This window comes from Mangifera indica, chromosome 11 (genome assembly GCF_011075055.1).
Source record: "Mangifera indica cultivar Alphonso chromosome 11, CATAS_Mindica_2.1, whole genome shotgun sequence".
Lineage (NCBI taxonomy): Eukaryota > Viridiplantae > Streptophyta > Magnoliopsida > Sapindales > Anacardiaceae > Mangifera > Mangifera indica.
In genome coordinates, this window is record NC_058147.1 from 936299 (window position 1) to 958407 (window position 22109).

The 22109-nt window shown below is 34.7% G+C and overlaps 4 protein-coding genes across 11 annotated transcripts; 3 read left to right on the forward strand and 1 right to left on the reverse strand.

The window, feature by feature from the left end:
• Positions 1–1049: 1049 nt before the first annotated feature.
• On the forward strand, positions 1050–4284 carry LOC123228844 (outer envelope pore protein 21, chloroplastic-like). The gene is made up of 5 exons (XM_044654313.1): positions 1050–1251; positions 2533–2607; positions 2700–2852; positions 3069–3167; positions 3935–4284. Exons 1-5 carry the CDS (start codon positions 1159–1161, stop codon positions 4016–4018), a joined length of 504 nt encoding a protein of 167 aa, XP_044510248.1. The 5' UTR covers positions 1050–1158; the 3' UTR covers positions 4019–4284.
• Positions 4285–8629: 4345 nt separating this feature from the next.
• On the forward strand, positions 8630–9562 carry LOC123228942 (RING-H2 finger protein ATL80). Its single transcript, XM_044654453.1, has one exon. The coding sequence runs from the start codon at positions 8744–8746 to the stop codon at positions 9332–9334; it is 591 nt and encodes a 196-aa protein (XP_044510388.1). The 5' UTR covers positions 8630–8743; the 3' UTR covers positions 9335–9562.
• Positions 9563–12551: 2989 nt separating this feature from the next.
• Positions 12552–14818, forward strand: LOC123228945 (protein MULTIPLE CHLOROPLAST DIVISION SITE 1). Its single transcript, XM_044654463.1, has 5 exons — positions 12552–12709; positions 12800–13039; positions 13266–13432; positions 13732–14119; positions 14343–14818. Exons 1-5 carry the CDS (start codon positions 12665–12667, stop codon positions 14544–14546), a joined length of 1044 nt encoding a protein of 347 aa, XP_044510398.1. The 5' UTR covers positions 12552–12664; the 3' UTR covers positions 14547–14818.
• Positions 14819–15129: 311 nt separating this feature from the next.
• On the reverse strand, positions 15130–21147 carry LOC123228943 (monosaccharide-sensing protein 2). Of its 8 annotated transcripts, none has more exons than XM_044654460.1 (7): positions 20978–21147; positions 20779–20868; positions 19811–19929; positions 19020–19580; positions 16377–17323; positions 16005–16192; positions 15130–15837 (listed from the first exon to the last, which is right to left on the reverse strand). In XM_044654460.1, exons 3-7 carry the CDS (start codon positions 19887–19889, stop codon positions 15393–15395), a joined length of 2220 nt encoding a protein of 739 aa, XP_044510395.1. In that variant the 5' UTR covers positions 19890–19929; positions 20779–20868; positions 20978–21147; the 3' UTR covers positions 15130–15392. The 8 variants fall into 8 exon arrangements, with proteins under 8 accessions (XP_044510395.1, XP_044510392.1, XP_044510397.1 ...); XM_044654457.1 differs by having other exon boundaries at positions 20387–20868; XM_044654462.1 differs by having other exon boundaries at positions 20779–20871.
• Positions 21148–22109: the final 962 nt, after the last annotated feature.

Below are 22109 nucleotides of genomic sequence, written 5' to 3' on the forward strand. Positions count from 1 at the left end.
ATTTATTTTAAATATAATTAATAATTAATAAAGTTATAATATTTGAAAAAAATTTAAAAAAGAGTGAGTTAAATAAAATTTTAAACCAAGTTCTAGTTAATTAAACTAATGGCCAAACGACTATTTCCCATCCAAATTATGCTGAATTCGTAAAATTCTCTCCATTAACTATGAAAATATCGTTTACTCACCCATGACTAATTAAATTTAACGGAACCCTAACCCCTGAAAATTTAATCTCATTCCCCCCCCCCCCCCAAAGTTTAAAAACTAAATTTTTTCTTCTAAGTCAAGTTTGAAAAGATCATATTTCCCCCCCTAGGGTTTAGTTTTCAAACCCCTTCACTTTCTCCGACACCATCGCCAACCGTTTCTCTTCCACCGACGGCTCTCCTCAACTTCACCCCAACCCATTCGACGTCTAGAAAAGTTGTCTGGAAAAAGAAATCGTCTTTCCAAACACTGAAGACAAGATCGATCGATCTATCTCGTCTTTGTTGTCTGGGAATATGATTTCTCTTATCAGACGACTTCTCTCGACGTCAGATGGATTGGGGTGGAGTTGAGAAGGGTCGTCGGTGGAAGAGAAACGGTCGGGAGGGAGAGATGGTCGGCGATGGCGTCGGAGAAAGTGAAAGGGTTTAGAAACTAAACCCTATGGGGGGAAATGTGATCTTTTCAAACTTGACTTAAGGGAGAAAAATTAGTTTTTTAAATTTAGGGAGGGGAAATGAAATTATATTTAAGTTTATTTTTAATATTAAATATAAAATAACAATTTTATCTTTACTACTGTTAATTTTAACTGTTGATAGGTGGATAAATAGTATTTTCATAATTAACAGAGGAAACTTGGAGAGTTCAACATAATTTAGGTGGGAAATAACCGTTTGGCCTAAACTAATTTCAAATTCGAGATCAAACCGAAATCTCACAATTTGGTGAGCTAGAGCTGTAAGTTTGGACCCAGGCTAACTATTTATGGCTTTAATTGGGCCTATGCAGGCCCAGTTTAGACATGACGTGCAGGCACGAGGCTTTAAGCTTGGATGACAGCGAGCAGCGTGCCGCTCAAATCAGTGTGAGAACTAGAGAGCTCCAATCTGCCTCTTTGTTAAGTTGAGCTAGGGTTTTGACTGGAGTGACATAGAACAAGAAATGGAGACGTCTTTAAGATACGGAAAAGACTCAAAAGCTTTAAGAATCCATGCCAAGGAGAAGTTTTTCATTGATTCCAATACACACTTGCAGGTGCACAACTTGATTACTGTGTTTTTAAATCTTGGTTGGTTTTTTGGGTTTCTATAAGATTTCAGGAGAAGTGAATTTGGAATTTACTGGGTGGCTTAAATGCTAGAATTATTACTAATCGTTGCACATATTGGGTAGCTCATAGTTTAGTTTGATTATTCGCACTTCGCAGTAAAAGCTTTTACTGTTGAATTTCATGTAGAATGTTGTGTTTTACAGCTGGAAGATGGGAGAAAGAACTGTTACTTAGTGATGTTATGAGGGGCTGAGCTATTTGCTCATTTGTAGTTATACTAATACCTTTTATGTTACTTTTGGAGTTTGAATTTTGGATAAAGGATGGTATATGTTGTTAATACATGGAATTATTGGCGTACAATCCAATAGTTTTGTTAAATGTAAGTCCTATCTTTTGAATGCAAAATTGGCGGGTTTTTCAATTTAGCTGTTACGGTCTTAAAAAGTGTTATTAAAATTCTCCCATTCCAAAAGCTAACTCAAAGAGTGACATTTTCCCATACACTTATATATCTACACTCAACTTAATTCTCAATCAATGTGGAATACTTAACAATTATTATTGTATAGTGGCACCCCAAATTTAGAAAATGCGGATTTGGAAGGTGGATTTTCAAGAAGATTTGTGGTGGTAGCAGAGGATAGGCCTAATTTCGTAGCCCAACCCACCACTGATCTCATATGGGGTATGGGGGTGTCATCCCTGTTGTATGTACCATTCTAATTACAGATGCGTACATGTAATGGTTAGGATCTTGCTCATTGCTTAGTCTAGTCAAAGAGAGCAGGTACGACTCATGACTGGGGCGACGTGTTGTAGTGGGAATACAACTTGTTGTGAACATGCAATCAACGAGTACACATGGCAAGTATTTGTTAGAAGGTTTTGTGTATAAAAGCCATGTTAAAGTGAATGTAAAGATAGCGTGTGCCACAAAATTAGAGTGAGCTAAGTTTAAGAGCTCCAACTGAGAGAACAAGGAAATACGTTTTTCATCTTGTAATCTTCTTCATCCATAAAGAAATTTTCTCTATTGTCTATCCTTGTTTTTTGCCGTATTGGGTATTCCACATAAATATTTGTGTTCCTTTGTTGAGTTTTTGTAATCTTTTTGTTTGTTTTGCTTTGGGTTTCCCAACATTAGCAATGGGCTATATTTTATTATTGGAGAGCCATACATTTTTGATTGAATATCTAAGCAATCTCAGTGTATAATCCCCATAAATGATTTTTTAAGTTTCCTCATGTCTGTGTTTGTTTAGGTCCATGGCGAGCTAGATACAAGAGTGGGAAATCCAAGTTATTGTAGTGCAATGATCAGACACTTCTACCCAAATGTATGTTTATTCCATTAATTTATTGTTGCATCACATTTGAAATTTTGACTTCCCTTTTCAGATACATTTCTATATCTAATGATCATCCACAGTTATCAGCAAGCCTTGGGGTGGGCCTGCAATATACTAAACATGAGAAGCTTAGGTATTTTTTGCGTGCCAAGAAAGGATTTCCTGCGACAAGTGATGGTTTGCTAAGCTTTAATATCAAGGGAAGATTCGATGTTGACAAAGAATTTAAACAGGTTGATGTTTTATTTAAGCTTTATGTTATTTTGTGTACTCAATACAGTAACCTTAATGTCTATACATTTTTGTTATTACTGCATCTTCTTTTCTTTTAATTGCAGTTTATTATATTTAGAATAGCATATTAAATTGAAAAGATGCCAGAGTGTTCAGGCAGATTGCAATTTCGTTCAGTTGTATACTCATGCTATTATATACTACTGCTATGACAGAAAAATTCAAGAGGAGCTGCTGAATTTTGTTGGAGCATATTCAATTTTCAGAGAGAGCAAGAGTTTCGATTCAAACTTGGCTATGAAGTGATTGACAAGGTTTATTGTGGAAGTATTTATTTTTGTATTTTCATTGATTTATCATTCACATCTATATTCTCCTTGCACTCTATGACTCTTGATAACTATTAGTGGTTGTTCTTAATTCTATTATTTTTATGCAGTGACTTTGTCAGAGGCAAAGTTGAAATCTAATTTTCATATTTGTTTTAAGATCCAAAGGCAGCTGAATGCTGTGACTAGCAGCACGGATACCTGCTTAGTTTATTCATAACTTATATTGATGTTTGGATTAGAGTTCCAAACAACTATGTGTTAGGAATCCCAGCAATTATCCAATCCTCAAACCGATATCAACAAAGCTACAGAAAAAATGAAGAAAATAATTGAAGTTTGTATTGATTGTTGGTTGTGTTTAAGAGAGGCAGCATGGAGACAAGGTAACAAAAACACACTCAAGTCTGGTTATTCGAGAGGCCAAAATCTCTTCCTCAATCGGCCGATGTTGCTCAGGATACTCAATATCAGGCTACTCTCCCCTCTCATGCATTTCCTTTTGTCCCTTTTCTCTCTTCTCCCTTAAGCTGCGGGCCCTCTCCCTAAGTGGTCCTCCCATTTTTGTGCACCAACATCTCATTTGCTTTTTCGTGCCTTCAGTTGTCCCCCAACCGTTTGTCTCCTTTAAATTCAATTATAATTGGTTTGGACTCTCACAGAATTACACTACTACCTTGTATTTTATAGCATATTAACATTCAGTATACTTAGCTCTGCTGGTGCTATTCTGAAGTATTTTTTTCTTTCAGATTCCTTACTTTCAGATTAGAGAGAATAATTGGACGCTCAACGCTGACATGAATGGTCGATGGAACGTGAAGTATGACTTGTGAAGAAGGAAGACACACTTTGCCTGAGGCAGTATTTGTAAAAAGAAGTCATACAATTATAATTCTCTAGCTGGAACTGTAATGGTGTGAATCTTGAATCCTGAATTGGTTCTTACATATCTCTTTTCTTATCCGAGATGTCTTTGTCACCCACGATGAAGGGTCCACTTATCTCCCAAATTTTTATTTTGTATGCCATTTAGGTTGAGTTGTACACTGGAAATTTTCCATTTGTCAGGTAATAATTGAAAATATCCAATTCTGATTAATATATACTATGGTCATAAATTTTTGGCTTTGGAAAGGAGTCATTGCATTAACCGTGTAAATATTTGCCAATCAAGAGTAAAATCAGGAGCAGCACTGGGGGAGGGGTTGGATTTGTGCCGAGTCGGCTTAGGTTTGGTTTGAATTAGTTAAAATTGAGTTGGAGTATCCTCACTTGAAGTTTGAGTTAGGCTGACTCAAATTTGGTGAGACATCAAGAAGTCATGCTCTTTAGATGAAGAATTTTTTTGTTTTGATAAGAGGCATTAGTTGACACAATTATCTTTTGGATGAGGAAAACATGATTATCAAGTGGAGGGTTTTGTTTTAAAAGTCAGATCAGACTAGTCAGGAAGGATGTTCAAAATTATTTTATAATCGAATCGAATCAATATTTAAACTAAAAACTAAATTGAAAAATATATTATTTGAAAAAATGGTTTAGATGTTGGTTTAAAATTATAATAAAATCAGTTTTTTTTTTTTGTTTAGTTATTAGTTTGTCCATTTTTAAAAACTGTTTTATTAAATTAAGTATTTTTAATCGGAAATTTGGCTCACTTCAAAATAATATCAAATTAATATGATTAATAGATTTTGAACAGCTCATCACTCTGGTTCAATCCAGAGGTAGAAATCATAAAATTGATATTAAAATGGTTAAAATCAAGGGATTTAAGTTAACCCCAGATCTTCTTGTATGTAATTGACATTAAAATGTTTATAGTCAAATATTATTTAATAAATATATTTAATATTTATAATTTTAATTATATTATATTCGCATATATCAGATATTTGGTAAGATATTTAGTACGATGAATCATTGGTTGCTATTAAAAAGGCACGCGGGCACCTGCAATTGTTCAACTTGGCAACCCCTAACTTATACAACGAGAAATGCTCGATCCATTGATGGTTCTTATGTGTTGCCAACAGCCGGTGCAAAGCTGTGGAAACGGCACCGTCTGGCGCCGAAAATTCCCTCAAAATAAATCCTGAAGGGATAAGATAGAGACGTGTTTTCAGGGGAGTTTGTTGAGAAGAGGAAGAAGAAGAAAGCATTGAAAAATTTGTGCGGTTGTTGTAATGCATTTACGTGTCAAGACTAGCACAATTCACATGGCCCATTCCACATGAAAGTTAGTTAGGCTGCCTGCATGGTCCTTGGACAAAATGGTCCTCTCTCGAGCTTAGGATTAAATTCAAATAGTTTAAATTTAATATAAAAATAAAATTATTTAAATTTATTTAAATGGATCAAAAATATCATTTGAAATCATTAATAAGGTAACTAGTATTTCTAATAAGATAAATAATATAATCGATTTGATAAATAATATCAATTATAAAATACAGTGTTATTACTAAATCAGGATCTGTACCAAACTTGAATCTCAACTACCTTCCAAAAGTCTTAAAAGAACTGATCATGTATAAAAATGCTCCTTGAGTCTTATCTTCTTATCCACCAACTAGGCAAATTATATGTCTGGTTTGCCATTTGTACCAGTAGCATTATCAGCCCAAAATGTCAAGTGTTGGTTCGCCGACAATTCTCAGTGTCGTTGCTTATCTTCCCCTTCTGTTTGCCATGGTTTCCGGAATTTGCTCAAGATGTTGAAGAAATGTGGGTCTCCTCCCCCTGATACACGCTTCTTTAACGATAAAAATGGAATCACTAATGACCACTATTGGTCAACGTCAATTCTGACATAAAAAGATCGTTGGAATTGATCACTTTTGGGTAATTTTTTCTAAATCGGTTTTTGGACTGAGATTTTCGGTTATTTGTCGTTGGGTATGGGGGGTGAAAGTGGATACAAACCAAAGTAAACTCGAATATTTCTTTGGTTTAAGTTTATCGATTTAAAATTAAAGATAATTTAAATTTATTATAAATACAAAATAGTTTAGTTTGATTCAATTTAAACTTAATTATAATTTATAATTTGAATTCGTAATTTATATTTATTATTTGTATTTTTAATCAAATTTATAATTTATTAATAAAAAATATTTTAATAATTATTTGATATAATTAAAATCAAATTATGAATTAATATTAAACTCAATCGAAATCATCCTTAATTTATAAGTCTGATCAAACCTATATTTTTTAAACTCAAATTTAATTTAACTTAAAACATGGATTATTTTTTTTAATTTAAACTTAATTTAAAAATAAATTTAATTCGAATTAGTTTTTAAAATCGTACCACGTGGATGTAACTCTGGTGCGTTTACTCTGTCTTTTTCGGTCTTCGGTCGTCATTGGCAGCCTAAAAGGTAGATAATATTATTGGATCGGCGGTCATCGGTGCTGTTATTAGTGACCACCATAGACTTTTTTATTTTTTCTCTCCTGCTATGATTAGGGTATTAGAAATGGACCGGAAGTATCAAATTATTCGGTGTATGCGCTGATAACACTAAATGATATCAAAAGGACCCTTTTCAAGGGTTTAATTCGATTCAATTTGAATTGAGTAAAAAAAAAACCCTCAATTTCATATTAGTTTAAGTTTAAAAGACTCTATTTGAGATAGATAAATTAAGACTTAAACTCGACTCATTTATATAAACGAGTCTAATTTTTAGTTTATATTTAATTTATTTATTCGAAAACTTGAATTTGAACTGTTCAAACCATATCTAATTTAACTATTTTTAGAATAATTATATATAAGAGTGAATTCAAATCCAACCTGAGCTTAAGAGTTAAGCTTGATATGAAGGGTTAAACTCAAATTCGAATTAATACTATATTGGTATTAAATTTATTCAATAATATAAACCTAATAAATATTATTATATTTTACATTTATAATTTTCAATAAAAGAAATGATGGAAGAAGTTAAAATATGATGAGAAATGAAAAGATTAATCTTTTTTAATCGACTTAATATTTTATATCTTTTTCACATTTCAATTTTTTTCATATTTTTAATAAACAAATATAAAATTAAAAATAAAATTTTGTAATTAAACAACATGGTTTAAGCTCAAGTTTGTTAATTTTTTAAATTGTCATTCAAAATTTGAGTTAGGGATCTCGAGTTATAACTATTTATTTAAATGTTAATCAAATTAAATTAATTTCTAAATTTAAACTAACTTAAACAGAATTGCAAGAAGGTCAAGATGGAATTGGCTTTAATCTTAGAATCTTTGGCTGCTGAAACTGAATCTTTCTATATTGGATTAGAGTTTCAATTTGGGGGGGTCCCTTTTTTAAATGTTGCCTTTCTATCAAAATCTACATGTACATCCATAATACCACTTGAAAAATGGAAAAAAAGATGATTTTTTTTTTCTCCTTTTTTTGCACCTTTAATTGACAACTAAATCAATGTAAATGCGATTTTCTGGCAACTTTTCCAACATCTTTTCTCCCTTTCATTTTGATGTACTCTCAAAGCTTATAAATTATTGAATCGATGAATTGCATGTGTACATTATGCTTTATCATGTACATTTGCAACTATTAAATAAAATAAACGTGAAAAACATTTTATAATACAAACAAAAAAACAAAATACTTTATATAATAAAAGTAATTAAGATTTGAGTTGGATTATTGTTCAGTTTGAGATCAAAACGTTTTTAGTGTTATTATACTAAAACTTACTTTATTTATGATTTTACTTTTTCTCTGAAGATTCTTATTTTTTTTTCAATAATAAATTGTATTTATTAATTAAGAGAGTCAAATTTGATCTTAAATTGATTATTGTAGTTTCGAGCTAATATTAAACTAACTCTTGTTTGAGATAATTTGATTTGAGTTGACTCGAATCCACTCTTATGAATTAAACAATTTTAGCATAATAATTATAACTTCTTAAACTATATTAAATCTATTAAATGATACTAAGCTTTTTTAAAAGTCTTATATTGACTCAAGTACTTAAAAATAAATGAATAATCATGAGAATCAACCTGTTGTAAGCAAGGGTCAAAGTTGTCTAGGGTAAAAGTGGATTTGAGTTGAATCTACGGTCGATTTGAACTCCGATCAAATATGTAATATCCAATTGTTTAAATTTTAAGTATTATATAATATTATCAAAAAATTATTAATAAAATAAATAATATTATTAGAGGAGTGAAAAATCATCAATTAGATGAATATCATCGAATAAACGAACAAATTGAATTAAAACTCCAGCTCAAGATTGAATTTTTCGAGCCAAGCTAGTTGGATTGGTGATACCCTGAAGGCATTCCCAAAATAAAGTGGGGTGTAATGTGATTAGGAGAAAGAAGTAGAAAAATAAGAGTAAAGTAAGGAACTGATATAGTGATTTACAAAATTAACCCTAACAGATTCCTTATTATAAAATTATCTACTTCATTACACAATCAAACCGTAAAGCACTCACACAGTCAACACACTTGAAAGAGAAACAAGAAAAGTGTCTCTCTCTCTCTCTCTCTCTCTTTCTGAGTATTTTCTCATGACTCGTCCTTTCTTCAGGCTCTTAGGCGGCGTGAACTCAACCACCACTGAGTCACCGGAAGCTGCCGCCACCGTCGACTCTGACTATGTTGTAATTCTTGCTGCTCTCCTCTGCGCCTTGATATGTGTTCTCGGTCTCATAGCCGTCGCTCGCTGCGCCTGGCTCCGCAGACTCTCCGGCGGAGCCAACAACTCCGCTACCACCGCCTCCACAACCGCCCGAACTTCTCCTGCCAACAAAGGCCTCAAAAAGAAGATCCTCCGCTCGCTTCCGAAGCTCGCTTTCACCGCGGAAACCTCCTCGAAGTTCTCCGATTGTGCGATTTGCTTGACAGAGTTCGCTTTCGGAGACGAAATTAGGATCCTACCTCAGTGCGGTCACGGTTTCCATGTAGCGTGTATAGACACGTGGCTCGGGTCCCACTCGTCGTGTCCGTCGTGCCGTCAGATATTAGTGGTGGCCAGATGTCAAAAGTGTGGAGGATTGCCGCCGGCGAGCTCTTCTAGCTCCGGTGCAGCGGCAACAGCTGAAACCAGTGAATCAAGATTGAAGGAAGGAGAAGACGATGTGAATAGGTTCTTGCCCTAGCTGTCTTTGCAGTTATTATATAAGCTTGTTTACTTCAAATTACTATTCGTTTAGGTTTATGAAATTATTACTGCTTAATTGCCAGCATTTAGATTTAAACAGGGTGTATTTACTACATAATCAAAATTCCTATGTAATTTTCCATGTTAATATAAATTGTATCTACTCTTGATCTTGAAGAAAAACCTTGCTAATTAGAGTGCTATGAAGAAGAAAGCAAATTGTATCGATCACTTGCTAATTTAGTCATTAAGAAATTAATTAGAGTGTTGGGATAATAATGAAGAGTGGGACATGGAATCGAGAAAAAGAAAAGGGACCCAATTTTAGGCAGTCCATACTCCATAGAATGTGAAGGAAGGAATCCATTAGTGAGGGCTTGTCTGTCTCTTTACCTTTTTTAATCTTTTGGTTGGCTGCTAATAAATGATCACAAGTCAAGTGTCTGTCAAGATTATGAATCGCGAAACTGATTTAGGTATTCGTAATAATCCTGATTTGGTACAAGTAGAGCAATCGTGTGTAGGTGAAATTTGTCTTTACTTGATGTTTTGATTTGAATATTTCTTTATTCTTGCTGGTGTGAAAGAATCCTAAGAACTTCCTGAATATTAAGATTTAGAATTGTAAAACAACCTTGAACGCACTTGTGAGTGTGAGAAGTAGTGCTATAAATGGAAATGGGTTGGTTCAAGACTTGAAGTAAAGATTTGGTAAATGGTAACCCACTAACATTTAAGAATAAATTGTAAAATTTTAACACTAAATTCTAAGATATCATTAAATATATATTATTCTGCATTTATTCATTCATTCATTCCACAAACAACTATCACTCTCTTTTTCTTGTCTTGACCTAACAAAGATTATATTTGTCCACCTTGTAGTGATGTTAAAATTTCTATTTTATTGCTACCCATTGATTCCCTTTTCTTTGGAACCGTTCAATACAATAAGCTAACCATGGTCCACCCATATATGAACCAGAATAACCCAGTTGGCCGTCATTCCTCAGTTTTGTCTCTTCTAGGCAACATTGGTATTGGGTATAGTTTATTATATGAATTCAAAAGTTAAAAGCACAATATACATATATGTTTGAATATTGATGGATTAATGTAGAATACAGGGTCTTTATCATGTATAGGTAAGATAGAGACAAGTCTGAATCCAGCTTTAACAATTATCTGTCTTCATTTGAATTTGCTTAAAAGCTTCATTATCTTGAAAATTAAGTTGATACAGAAGGGTCGTCGGTCTAGTTACTCTGAGCTGGTTTTGGCCTTATTACTTCAATTATTGACTAGTAATATTGTAATATAAGGTTTACATCAAGGGTCACCCTTTTTTAAATCCCATTGGCATTTGCGTGAGAAGTTTGGTCTCGTCAGCTCATGCCACCATGTATATTCATTTCATTCTTTGACCATTTCTCCACCAACCTACATATGTTTATTATTATTATTTTTTGGTAATTTATTATTGGAAATGGGAGAGAGTGAGTGAATGAGTGCATACACTTTTTTTGGAACCCAGAACAAAAACAAATGGCGTGGAATTGCAGCTAATTTGCTATCAGAGTATAACCGAGATTGTTATTATATCAGATATTACCTTATAAATAAAGCTATGAATAATATACTTACTTAGTATTTTGAATTAAAAATAAAATTATGTATATATAAAATTGTGTGGTGGATACTTTTATTAGCAAAATATTTGAGAGTTATGAAGAAATTCGAAGAATGAATGGAATAGGTAAAGTAGGTATGTAATATATATTAGTGAGGAGGGATCATTAGCATTTGACAGAATATTAAGTACAATTAATTGGTCAAAGCGATAGACTAATAATAATAACCCACTAAACGTGATCAAGAAAAAAGAGTTGAAAGAATACTTGCATCCATGTTCGCCCGACCTTAGATAGTGCTTTCCTGCATCTCTGACCCAGAATAAATTCTTCACTTATTTCTTTAATTTAATTAATATATAAACTGAATATGGCCACAGAACTGAGAAATGGAACTAAAATGAGTAATCCTACCCATATTAATAATAGTAATAGGTATAATTACAAGTATAAATACTCATACATTATATACGCATATTAATATATTAATATATAATTATCTATTATTTAATTTTTACTTTAAAATTATTTAATCACTTAATCTTATAGTGACATTTGTACTAAAGAGCTCTTTGTTAAAATATATTACATTGCTATGAATGATACATCGTGATGTTGTAATATTACCCAATGATATTGAATAATTAAGGGTTGATAGAGTTGAGTTGGCTCGATATTCTTGGGTTGAGGAGTTTCAATCGAGCTAACTAGAATTTGATGAGTTATTAATAGATTCATTTTCTTTGATAAATTTTTTTTAGACAATTTTTTTTTTTCGATAATTCTTTTTATTCATCTCTAACAATTGTTTTGATAGTTTCTCCAATGATCTCATTTTTTAAATTTGAGTCGAGTTCAAACCAATTTTTGTTTGAATATATTATTATATGATCAACTGATTTTAAATATGGTATAAGTAATAATGTATCATAAAGAGATTGAATTACTTGATTTATAAGTTAAAACTATTTAATTATATAATAACATACTAACATTTATATAGATATTTATACCGCTTAGTTAGTTCATAAGCATAATAAAACCTGATGACTAAAATATTCTTTGTCGGCATGTTATATTGCGATAAATGACACATTATCATGTTGTGAAAATACCTAATAACATTGAATATTTAGGGTTAGACCAGAGTCTAACTGACTTGATATTCTTAGATTGATGAATTTCAATCAAACCAATTTAAATCGAATGGATTGTCTGTAAATTCATTTTTTTAACAAAAATTTATTATTTTTATTCATTTCTAGTGATCATTCTTTCTTTTTTCCTTTTTAACCATTGTTATTTTGATAATTTTATTTTTCATGTTTGATTTAAGCTTGAGCCAAGCTTTTTTAGTTTAGTTTGAATCAATCTTTAATTAAATTATGAAATATTGGCAAAGGGTGGTTGTAATCGACACATCGTCATGTTGTTGTAATGCCGGACGACATTGTATGAAAAAGATAAGAGTGTTCGGGAAAAGCGTACGACGTGAATCGAACACAAGATCCTGTAATGTAGAATCAGACGGGCTACCACGGCGCCATAACTGCGAGAACGTTTACGTTGGCATCTTTACTATAAATAAATGTTGATAGTAGAGCCAGACGATTCCCTAGATATTTCACTTTGCCGACCAGAGTAACAAACGGTGAGATGTGAGGATTGATGAAAATTTTTCTTCAATCTTCGAAAAAATGGCATCAATTTACACTCTTCAATTCAATTCCCTTTCTTCCTCTGTAAGTATTGCAAGTATTATTATTATTTTTTATTTTGCAAAAGTCTAAGCTTCGACTATTTTACGAATAATTCTTGTTTGGGTTTCAAAGCATCGATTATCTTCGAATGTGGTGAAGAAACATACAAGAACTGAATTTGCTTTAAGTTATGGGAAACTGAGCTTGAACCGATTACCCGTTCCTCGAAACTTTGAATTGAGAGCTGTGAGTTCTGATGGCGACCACCACCACATCAAGACTGAAATTGTTGCTGTTGCTAGGCAATCGAAAAGTCCCCCAGTGGCCAGGTTTCAAGAAATCGTTAGCTCTTTGCCTCATGTAGCTTTCGTGGTAATATTTTTAGTTGGGTTCTGTTTGGTTTTTCTATAATGTTGAACATTTTTTATGAACCTCATAATTGCTCAAGCATGGACATGTGATTGATAAATTTTAAATTGGATAAAAATAACATCAATTACACGATGATACGACAGTTTTTGTATTTGTATGCGCCCATGTAGTATTGTTGTAATTGTTGTAGAGCAATAGATAAAGCTTTTTGGTTGTTTGTTTTCAGATGGAAAAATATGGAGGAAGTAGTTTTGCAATTTGGTTGTGCTTTGCGACTGCATTTTTGGTTGTTGTAGTGAAAGTATATATGTCAAGGAAGTCAAGATATAGCCCTGCTGGCACTGTGGCTGATCTTGTTAGACGGGGCCAGTTGAGATCTGATAGAAGAGGCATGTATGATTCCTTCCCCTAAATTCACCGTTTTCCATGTATATAGAGATGAAGATAAAGTAAAAAAATTAGATCATCCAATCGTATTAATATACATCAGTTTGGTTGAATAAGTTAGTAAGTGTGATATTATTCTGTTTTAATTCTTAAATCTATGTTGCGAGAGAGCATTTCTCAACTGTAAGTTCTACTTCAGTATGCAGATGCTAGAATTAAATTTGTTGTTTTTATAGAACATAGCTTTTGGTTACAGCATGTACAGCCAAGTGATATGGTTTGCTCGTGCAATTGTGTTTGTACAGCTTGCAGCCTCTTAAATATGAGGACCCTTTCAATAATCCAATGGTGAAGGTGGGCAAGGGAAATTCAACCATAGAGATGTGTGGAAAGGTTTATCGATTGGCTCCAGTTACTCTTACAGAAAAGGAACAAGCTACCCATCAGAAGAGGAGGTCCCGAGCATACCAGTGGAAGAGGCCTACAATATTCCTTAAAGAAGGGGACTCCATACCTCCTGATGTTGACCCTGATACAATCAGATGGATTCCCTCTAATCATCCTTTTGCAACGATTGCCAGTGACATTGATGAAGACGTGGCACAGGACAATATGTACCAAAAGCATGGTGTTCCGTTTCGTATTCAGGCTGAGCACGATGCACTGCAGAGAAAGCTCGAAATGCTTCAAAATGTAAGTTGCTTTAAATCCTTGAAATCTTGCACTTTAATATTTAGAACCAGAAGTCCAGGGGAAAAAGTAACACCACTATATATAGAAGAGTTACATCAAGTAACATGTGTGAAGATTGATGTTGTGTGACTGAGGATCATTCAAATTTGCTTACTGCTGTACACATACTTGTCAACCATTTGTTAAGCCCTTCTCCTTGAAAGTTTTTATTGTTTGTCTGCAGGAACAAAAGCTTAATAAAATAGTGATTGACTCTAGCAATGCTAAAGATCTTGAGAGACCATTCAAGTTCAATCGGAAATCTCACGAGCCTGCTGAGCAGAATCCCTTCAATATTCAATCCAGTAATTCAAGGCCCCCTAAATCAGATCAAGCCCCAAATACAGTTGGTAGCAAGTCATCCTCTGAGGAAACAACGAAAACTTAAGGAACATTAGGCTTCTGATAGTATTATCATCATTTTGAAGTGTAATTGCATATTGGCGGACTCTGGTGTTTTTAATATTACCAAAGAGTGTCTGGATTACCATTTAAACTTGTATCTAAGGTATTAAATTTTATTTTAGCCTGCTCTAGAATCCAGTTGTAAATCAGAAGCTAGACCGTAGATAGAATTGCAGTGTTTTGCATATCTAGTTTACACTTGTAGCTAAAAATATTTGTTCATGGCGTTATGATTTTAAGAACTTTTGTTGCTAATTTATGTCTGATTGCTGATTTTGCATTCCATCCATCTTATGGGATGACTTCAATGTTATTAATGCCCTTGAGGTCTGAAGCCTGCACTTGAGAACCCATTGTGCTTGAAAGATTATTTTTTCTCTCTCTGGAAGTTTTTTATAATTTCAAGGGAATTTTAAATAATTACCTATAGCCAATAGGAATAATGTCATTAGACAAATAAACAAAACGAATTTGAGCCAAATTATCAAGTTGAAACTCTAATTTGAATTCAGATCATTTTAACCAGATGTGGATTCATTCAATTCAAATCCAATCTTAGACCTTAGTATGGGAATTGGTTTTCCATCTCCATGCATATTCCATAAATACAAGGAACTGATTATGTTATTGACATGGCATTCGGGTATTTTTGAAACAAAATTAACTATATAATACTAAAATAAATTTAGATAGAAAAAAAAAAAATCATTTAACCTCTTATAATCAGCTGATACTGATCACATTGCAATGACATCGCTCAAAATCTCTCCAAGGAGGGTTGGAAGACAACCCTAGCAGCTAAAATCACAGAAGGGACAAAAGCTTTGAATCATTCACTCTTGACTGCATCAGCTTGCCTTGCCCCAACAGCAAAGAATTCAGTAATGACTTCAAGTGGCATGCCTTTGGTTTCTGGTACTTTCAAGAAGATGAAAACCCAGGAGATCACACATACAACAGCATAAATCCCGAATATGCCAGCCAGGCCTATCGAACTAAGCAGCACAGGTAGTGTGTAAGTGACAATGATGTCGCAAATCCAGTAAACCACTGAACAGATAGTAATGCAAAGGCCACGGACCCTTGTTGGGAAAATTTCGGAGCAGAGAATATTTGGTATTGGTCCATAGGCTGTGACAAAGCAGCAGAAGTAGATTATAACACATGCAGTTGAGATTCCGGCTTTGACAACCGAGCTGAAATATACAGTCTCGCTAATAACTAGAATGATGAGTGACACTATCAGCACTGGAATGGTGGCGAGCAACAGCTGCCTGCATTATGTAAAGATATCGGCTAAGTTCAGCATTTTGATAATTAGATCTAATTATCAAAAATTGTATATAATGTTATACTCTATCTATCAACTTCTGCAAAATATTGAATGACATGCAAAATAAATAGATTTCTTTAAGTAAAAGAGACAGACAAAGGAAATCACCTTCTGCCTGATATATCCATGAGTCTCATGCCTACACCAATACAGGGAAGCATCAGCAAGGTTGTAAATGCACTGATAAGGAACGATGCAGAGTCTGAACCAAGGCCCAAGTTTGCCAGAAGAACCTCAACACCTGCCTCTTCAAGAATTTGAGGAGTGTAGTAAAGGACTCCATTAATGCCAGAAAACTGCACATAAATTTGAAAACACATGAATGATCCACTTTACCACATTGATAAGCAGATAAGCAACGTGCAACACCCAAATTAAAATCAATGCATGTTTTAAAGTTGTGGTAAGGGGGTCACTGCAGTTTTTTTATTCTGCCAGGAGCATACGTAGAACAATTGATGCATAAAAACAATAGACTACCTGCTGTAGCAGCTGTATTCCAATCCCAACAATCAGTGCACGCTTAACTCCAGGTTCCGAAAGAGCTGACCAAATTGGAGCTTTTGTAGCTGTTTTAGCAGGGTGAACCATTGCAGGTCCAACTGGATGCTGATCCATAAGCTCCTTTGAATACAGAGCTGGCTGGCTTACCAAAGCTGCAGCGTGGATATACTCACCTTCTGGAAGTACATCATTACCAGGAAGTGAAAAAATAGATCCACGGCGGGATCCAGAGACTCCCTCCTGGTGCAAGTAAATCCTTTTAAATCCTCCTCCCTTCTTTCCATCCTCTCCTTCTCTCTCAGACCATTTCCATGCCAACTGCCAACCACCACCTAAACCAGTACTGCCAACTGTCTCCCCACCTCCTTGCATTAGACTGCTATGGTGCCTCATGCTCAATGTGCTGCCATGGGAAGGAGGGGGCACTGTGTCCTTTTCCATGCTAGTTGTTTGGCGAGAGATTAATGGACTATGCAAATTGTCATCTGAATCTTCCTCACCAGCATCAGCTGTGTAGTCCTCTCCTTCCCTCTGCAGGCTCTCTTCATCCCAATGTGCATTTTTTACATGAGGCTCTGCAGTACTGAACATGCTTCCAAAGGTTGGAAAAAGCATACTTCGCATACTTCCTGTTTCTGGCAGCTTTTCATGAACACTACCAAATAGAGTCACAAGTGGGTCCATAAGAGGGACACTTTGGTTTGCTAGATTTCCCTGGCGAGAGGCAAGCGCCAGAGAACTCTGTCCAGTCACAGGCTTGGCAACCCACGAGAGGCCCTCTTGAGGTCCATATAATCTGATTTTGTCTTTCTCAGTAGTGGGTTCCTCCCCATAAGCAAGTTCATCACCTGGACCAATTATGTACTCTTCTATAGATGTTTCAGCGCTGATTCCAAGACCTTCAACCAACAGAGCCATCTCACCTGTGGATTGGAGAAACTTTAGTAAGATCAAGATGATAAATTGGAAAAGAAACAACAAATAAAATGGAGAAAATATGACACGGTTACATGTTTCTGACATCCAAACATTACTAGACTTCAGTAACCATAGACAATCTCAATGAACTGTCTTTCATCATCAATTTAATATTTTTCCATTGCATGTCTATATGACCATCAATTTAGAATCTGCATAAGGAGGATGTGGTTGTTTTGTTCAATATAAACTAACAGATATGTAAGAACGGGATGACCATCAATAGTGATTCAATCAGTGAATTTAACAAGAATTGAAGGGAAGTATTTATACAGAGACACCGAATTGGGAAAGGAAAGCAAAAAGCATTACCTTTTATAAACCTACGATCCTCAGCATTTGAATAATTATATAAATTTTAAAAAAATATCTTAAAAGAAACCGAATTAAGAAATACAACTGGGTGTCAAAAAAGATCAGAGTGACAATATACACTAAACAATTATACCCAAAAATTAAATATAATACCTTAAGTCACTGTAACTTAATAACTTGACACAAAAGAAGCCAGAATAAAATAAAAGTGAAAGAAACATGAAGGGATGCCAGGTGAGTAGAATGTTCTCACCAAATCTAAGGTCAGACCATAAATTTGATCGTGACAGACCAGAATCATTAAGCAAATTGCTTAAGTTGAGATAAACAGTGGCTTTTGAATGTACAATAATACTATATAACCTAGTTAGGTGTTCCTGGTCATTATCACAGACATTTATACAAAATACTCGTGTATAGAACAAAAGTGTTTCAGCAACTGCTACCTAGGACTGAAAAAGGACAAATACATACCTTGTGTAATTTAAAAAGATTTTAAAACACTACAAGATTGACAAACAATAAGATCTTTTCCTGAGAGCTTTCAGAATGCTAACCATGTTATTTTATTTATTTATTTTTTAAATATTCTTTAAGTATTCTGGATCACACAGGGATTTTCTAAAACTGGTCATGGCCAAGACACAACACTGAGACCATAATAAAGCAATGGATAAACACAACTTTAATAAGTACCGACATGAATATAGTGTAAGTTTTCATCATCCTAAATTATGAATGCTTGAAAGCGAAACTCATATATGCAAGAAGGAAAACCAGTGCAGGGTAACGAATTGGAAGCAAAAAAGAGAACAGGACCACAGGAAATTGGAGAGGAATGTAGCATGAGTTGAGAAGGGTTGGCAGTTACAAAAAGAGAATAAAAAGGGGGAAATGCAGAGAGAAAAGGAGAGAAGAAAATTATTGTTTCTTGTGGAAACCTTTGGGAGAGAACCTGGTCTCTTGAAAACCAGGCTTGAGGAGAGGATTCCAGCACTCTCGAACTTGCTGGAAGATCATGTTGAGCTGTCGGTGGGAGGTACGTATCAGAAACTAAGTAAACTAAAGTCTTTCATACACTGTCCCTCAGGGACAGAAACATATCGTGTTTCATCTTCTGTAAGATATAATCCTACCAGAAAACAATCAATTGAGCCTGAAAGTCATGTCAGAACTTTGATTAAGAAAGTCATAAACACTATCCAAAAATGGAATCAAGACTCTGCTGGATCCATTAATAGAAGCAAGGCAAACATTTTCCAGGTTAAAGCTATATATACACATACACAGAAGAGAAAAGAAAAAAGACTGCAGCTTGAACTGAACCTGAAATATCTTCCCTGCCACGTAATCTCTGCAGAACCTGTTTTGCCTCAACCATCTTTCCTTTGCTCACAAGCCACCGAGGAGATTCGGGCAAGAAAAATACTGCTAATGCAAAATACACAAGGGAAGGAATGGAAAGAACTCCAAGCATTAACCTCCAACTAGGTGAGGTCATCAATGACATCCCAAAAACCATACAATATGACAAAAACATGCCACCAGAACCAGTAAACTGAGGAAGGGTGTTTAACGATCCCCTAATTTCTGATGGGGCAGTCTCAGATATATAGACTGGAACAAGAGTAACTGCCAAACCGATTCCAAATCCATCTAACAGTCTTGCTAGGCATAGGACATAAACATTGGGTGACCACAACATTATCAAACCACTAATAAAATAGAGAACTGATGAGAGTATTAGCATTGGACGACGACCAAGCCAATCTGATATGGGTCCAGAGCATGTTGTGATACAAGTGGCTCCAATGAGTGAGATGGCCACGACAAGACCTTCTGCAGTAGTACTCAAACTGAGATCCTTCTTGATGTAAACAACAGCCCCTGAAATCAGAGAAAATATTAAAAACAGATTTAGCACCAACTGATTTAATAAGTTTGAATCCCAATGGGCTAAAAACCTTAGGTCATCAATGTTGATTATTGAGAAATAAAATTACCCATCAAGGCATTCTGAAACAAAGTTTTCAATCAACAATTACTAAATTTGATCTGATCAAATTGAAGAATAGCTAAATACTATAACAAATTCCAAATATAAAGATGAACAGTACCGGCAATTGTGGCATTATCCCATCCTTGCAAGAAGTTACCAATAGTAGCAGCAAGAGCTACAAGAGCAGCTCCGTTCATCTTGTAACCAATGAATAAAACTCCCAATAGTCTAACTAATCTGAAAGAAACCAAGATCCCAGATCACAAATCAAACAATCAGTCATCTTCACCATTGATACAGATCCAATTCACTACAATAACATAACTACTTTCTTTATATGAAGTCATATAACAGTGAAAGATTAATGACAACAGTATAAAATCCTTTGGATTCAGTATCTACTTAACTACAATAGATTATCCAAACCACGTATCAACAGTGCCAATCAGCAGCATATAAATAATGATAATAATAACAACAATAACAGTCCATTTAGTAAGAAGAAACTAGAAAAGGCATCGACATCAACAGAAAATAAACTAGATCTCCTTGATGGCTCACAATCTTGATTACACAAAAAGGGTGAAATTGAAGTGAGCGTTTGAGACAAGGATAGCGAATTTAGTGTACACAAATCTTAAAGTAACCGTTAAGAGTACAGCTTCATGCCAGGTTGATGATGATGATTACTTACCTTGTATAAATACAAAATATTGCAAATAGTGAACTGGATTCTGGCTTCTGGGATAGAAAAAATATTTTATTCGAGACAAAGAAAGTATGGAAGGGGAGAAAGCCACATATAACTTGGCCAGAGAAGCAGTTAGAAAAAGCTGAAAAAAGAAAAAAATCTAACTCTTTACATCTCCAACGACCGTTCAAGCACTAGCCAGTCGCCACTTAGTGACTCAGTTCGGTTCACCGTGGTGTATGCATGTATGACTCAGAAGAAGTACAGTACTGTTAATCGGGAAATCTTGGGTAGGCATTTGATTACAAAAGAGCATCTGGAATCTACCACGAATCTATGGCTACTAAAAAACCCACCAAGCAACAGACAGAAACATTGTATTTGGAGAAAAATACCGGTTTTATTTTTCCTGATATTTGTATTTGTTTTTCTAATAATTGAAAGCTGCAGAGCTCCACTGTACTTGCTCCGTTGTCTTTTGACTTCTACTGTGCCAATCCACAATAGGTCTTATTATGTTACAGAGGAGACAGTATTTACGTATACAAATGGTAGAAAGAAAGAGAGGCCAAACGAAGAAGGAAAAAAATCTACCTGTCATAGTACAGAAAGAGTGATAGAACAAGACCATTAGCTGCGGAGGTGGCACATAGGTTCGATAAGAAACCGACAATCTGTGTACGTTTTTCTGTTCTGTTTTGTTCTTTGGATCCCAAAGGTCTGTCCCATGCCAGCCTCCATTTTCCCCAAGTCTCCAACCATGTGCCTACACATTTTCCCTTTCCAATTCTTGGATGGGTTCATCACGTTCACCACCTTACTTACTGTTTCTGTTTGTTTCTGATGGGAATCTAATCACAAAAGTCTACCATCACAGGCCCAAAGGGAAGAATCCAGAAGGCAGCCCAATGAGTGAGGATGTTAGCCCAGGTGAGAGCAAAAGTAAGGACCAAATGGATGAGGGCAGTTTGGACAGTTCACCAGAGCAGCTGAAATTAGTTGAAGTTTCCTTCCAGAATTCAGAGAAGAATCCTTAGTGGTGGGGTCCATCAACGGTTAGAAGGCTGCGCATATAATGGGAACTGCATGCCAAAGAGAGGGAGGATATTATTCAGAATATTGTTACTAAGTAGGTAGAGATAGTTGGAGAGGGCTGGCTCTTGAAACCCAGCTGAACTATTGTTCATTTTCTGTTGCTCTTGTTATCACCTTTTGTGGATTCTTGAATTTCCAGAGGAACTTATTGTTACATACTTGGAACATTGCTGTAACTATTTTTCACATTATGAATATGAAATGAAATATTATTACTGCTTCGTTTAATCTCATTACAAAAATGGCTCAAATATAATTGATGGAAAGAACAATGAGAGTGAATTCTTTTCTGTGATTGTCTCCCATCTCCCTTACTGTTGTGAGAGATTTGGTGTTGTTGTTTGGATTGTTGTTGCAATCAAACCTGCTGGAGGAGCTGCTGAGTGCTGCTGGAACCCTCAGCTAGGAGGTCAGTTAGCCAATCATTCAGGTTTGCAAAAGTTTCAGTCAGTCTTCCATTTTTCTATGCTTTATTACTCTAACCGTAAAGCTGCCATCTCTGAGTGGTAGCTCATTGAGGAAACGTACACACAGTTCACATTTTCTTCAATCACATTACGAGCAGATCAACCAGTAAATATATATATAATTAATTAAAATTATGCAAAGATATATATTATTATTTATATAT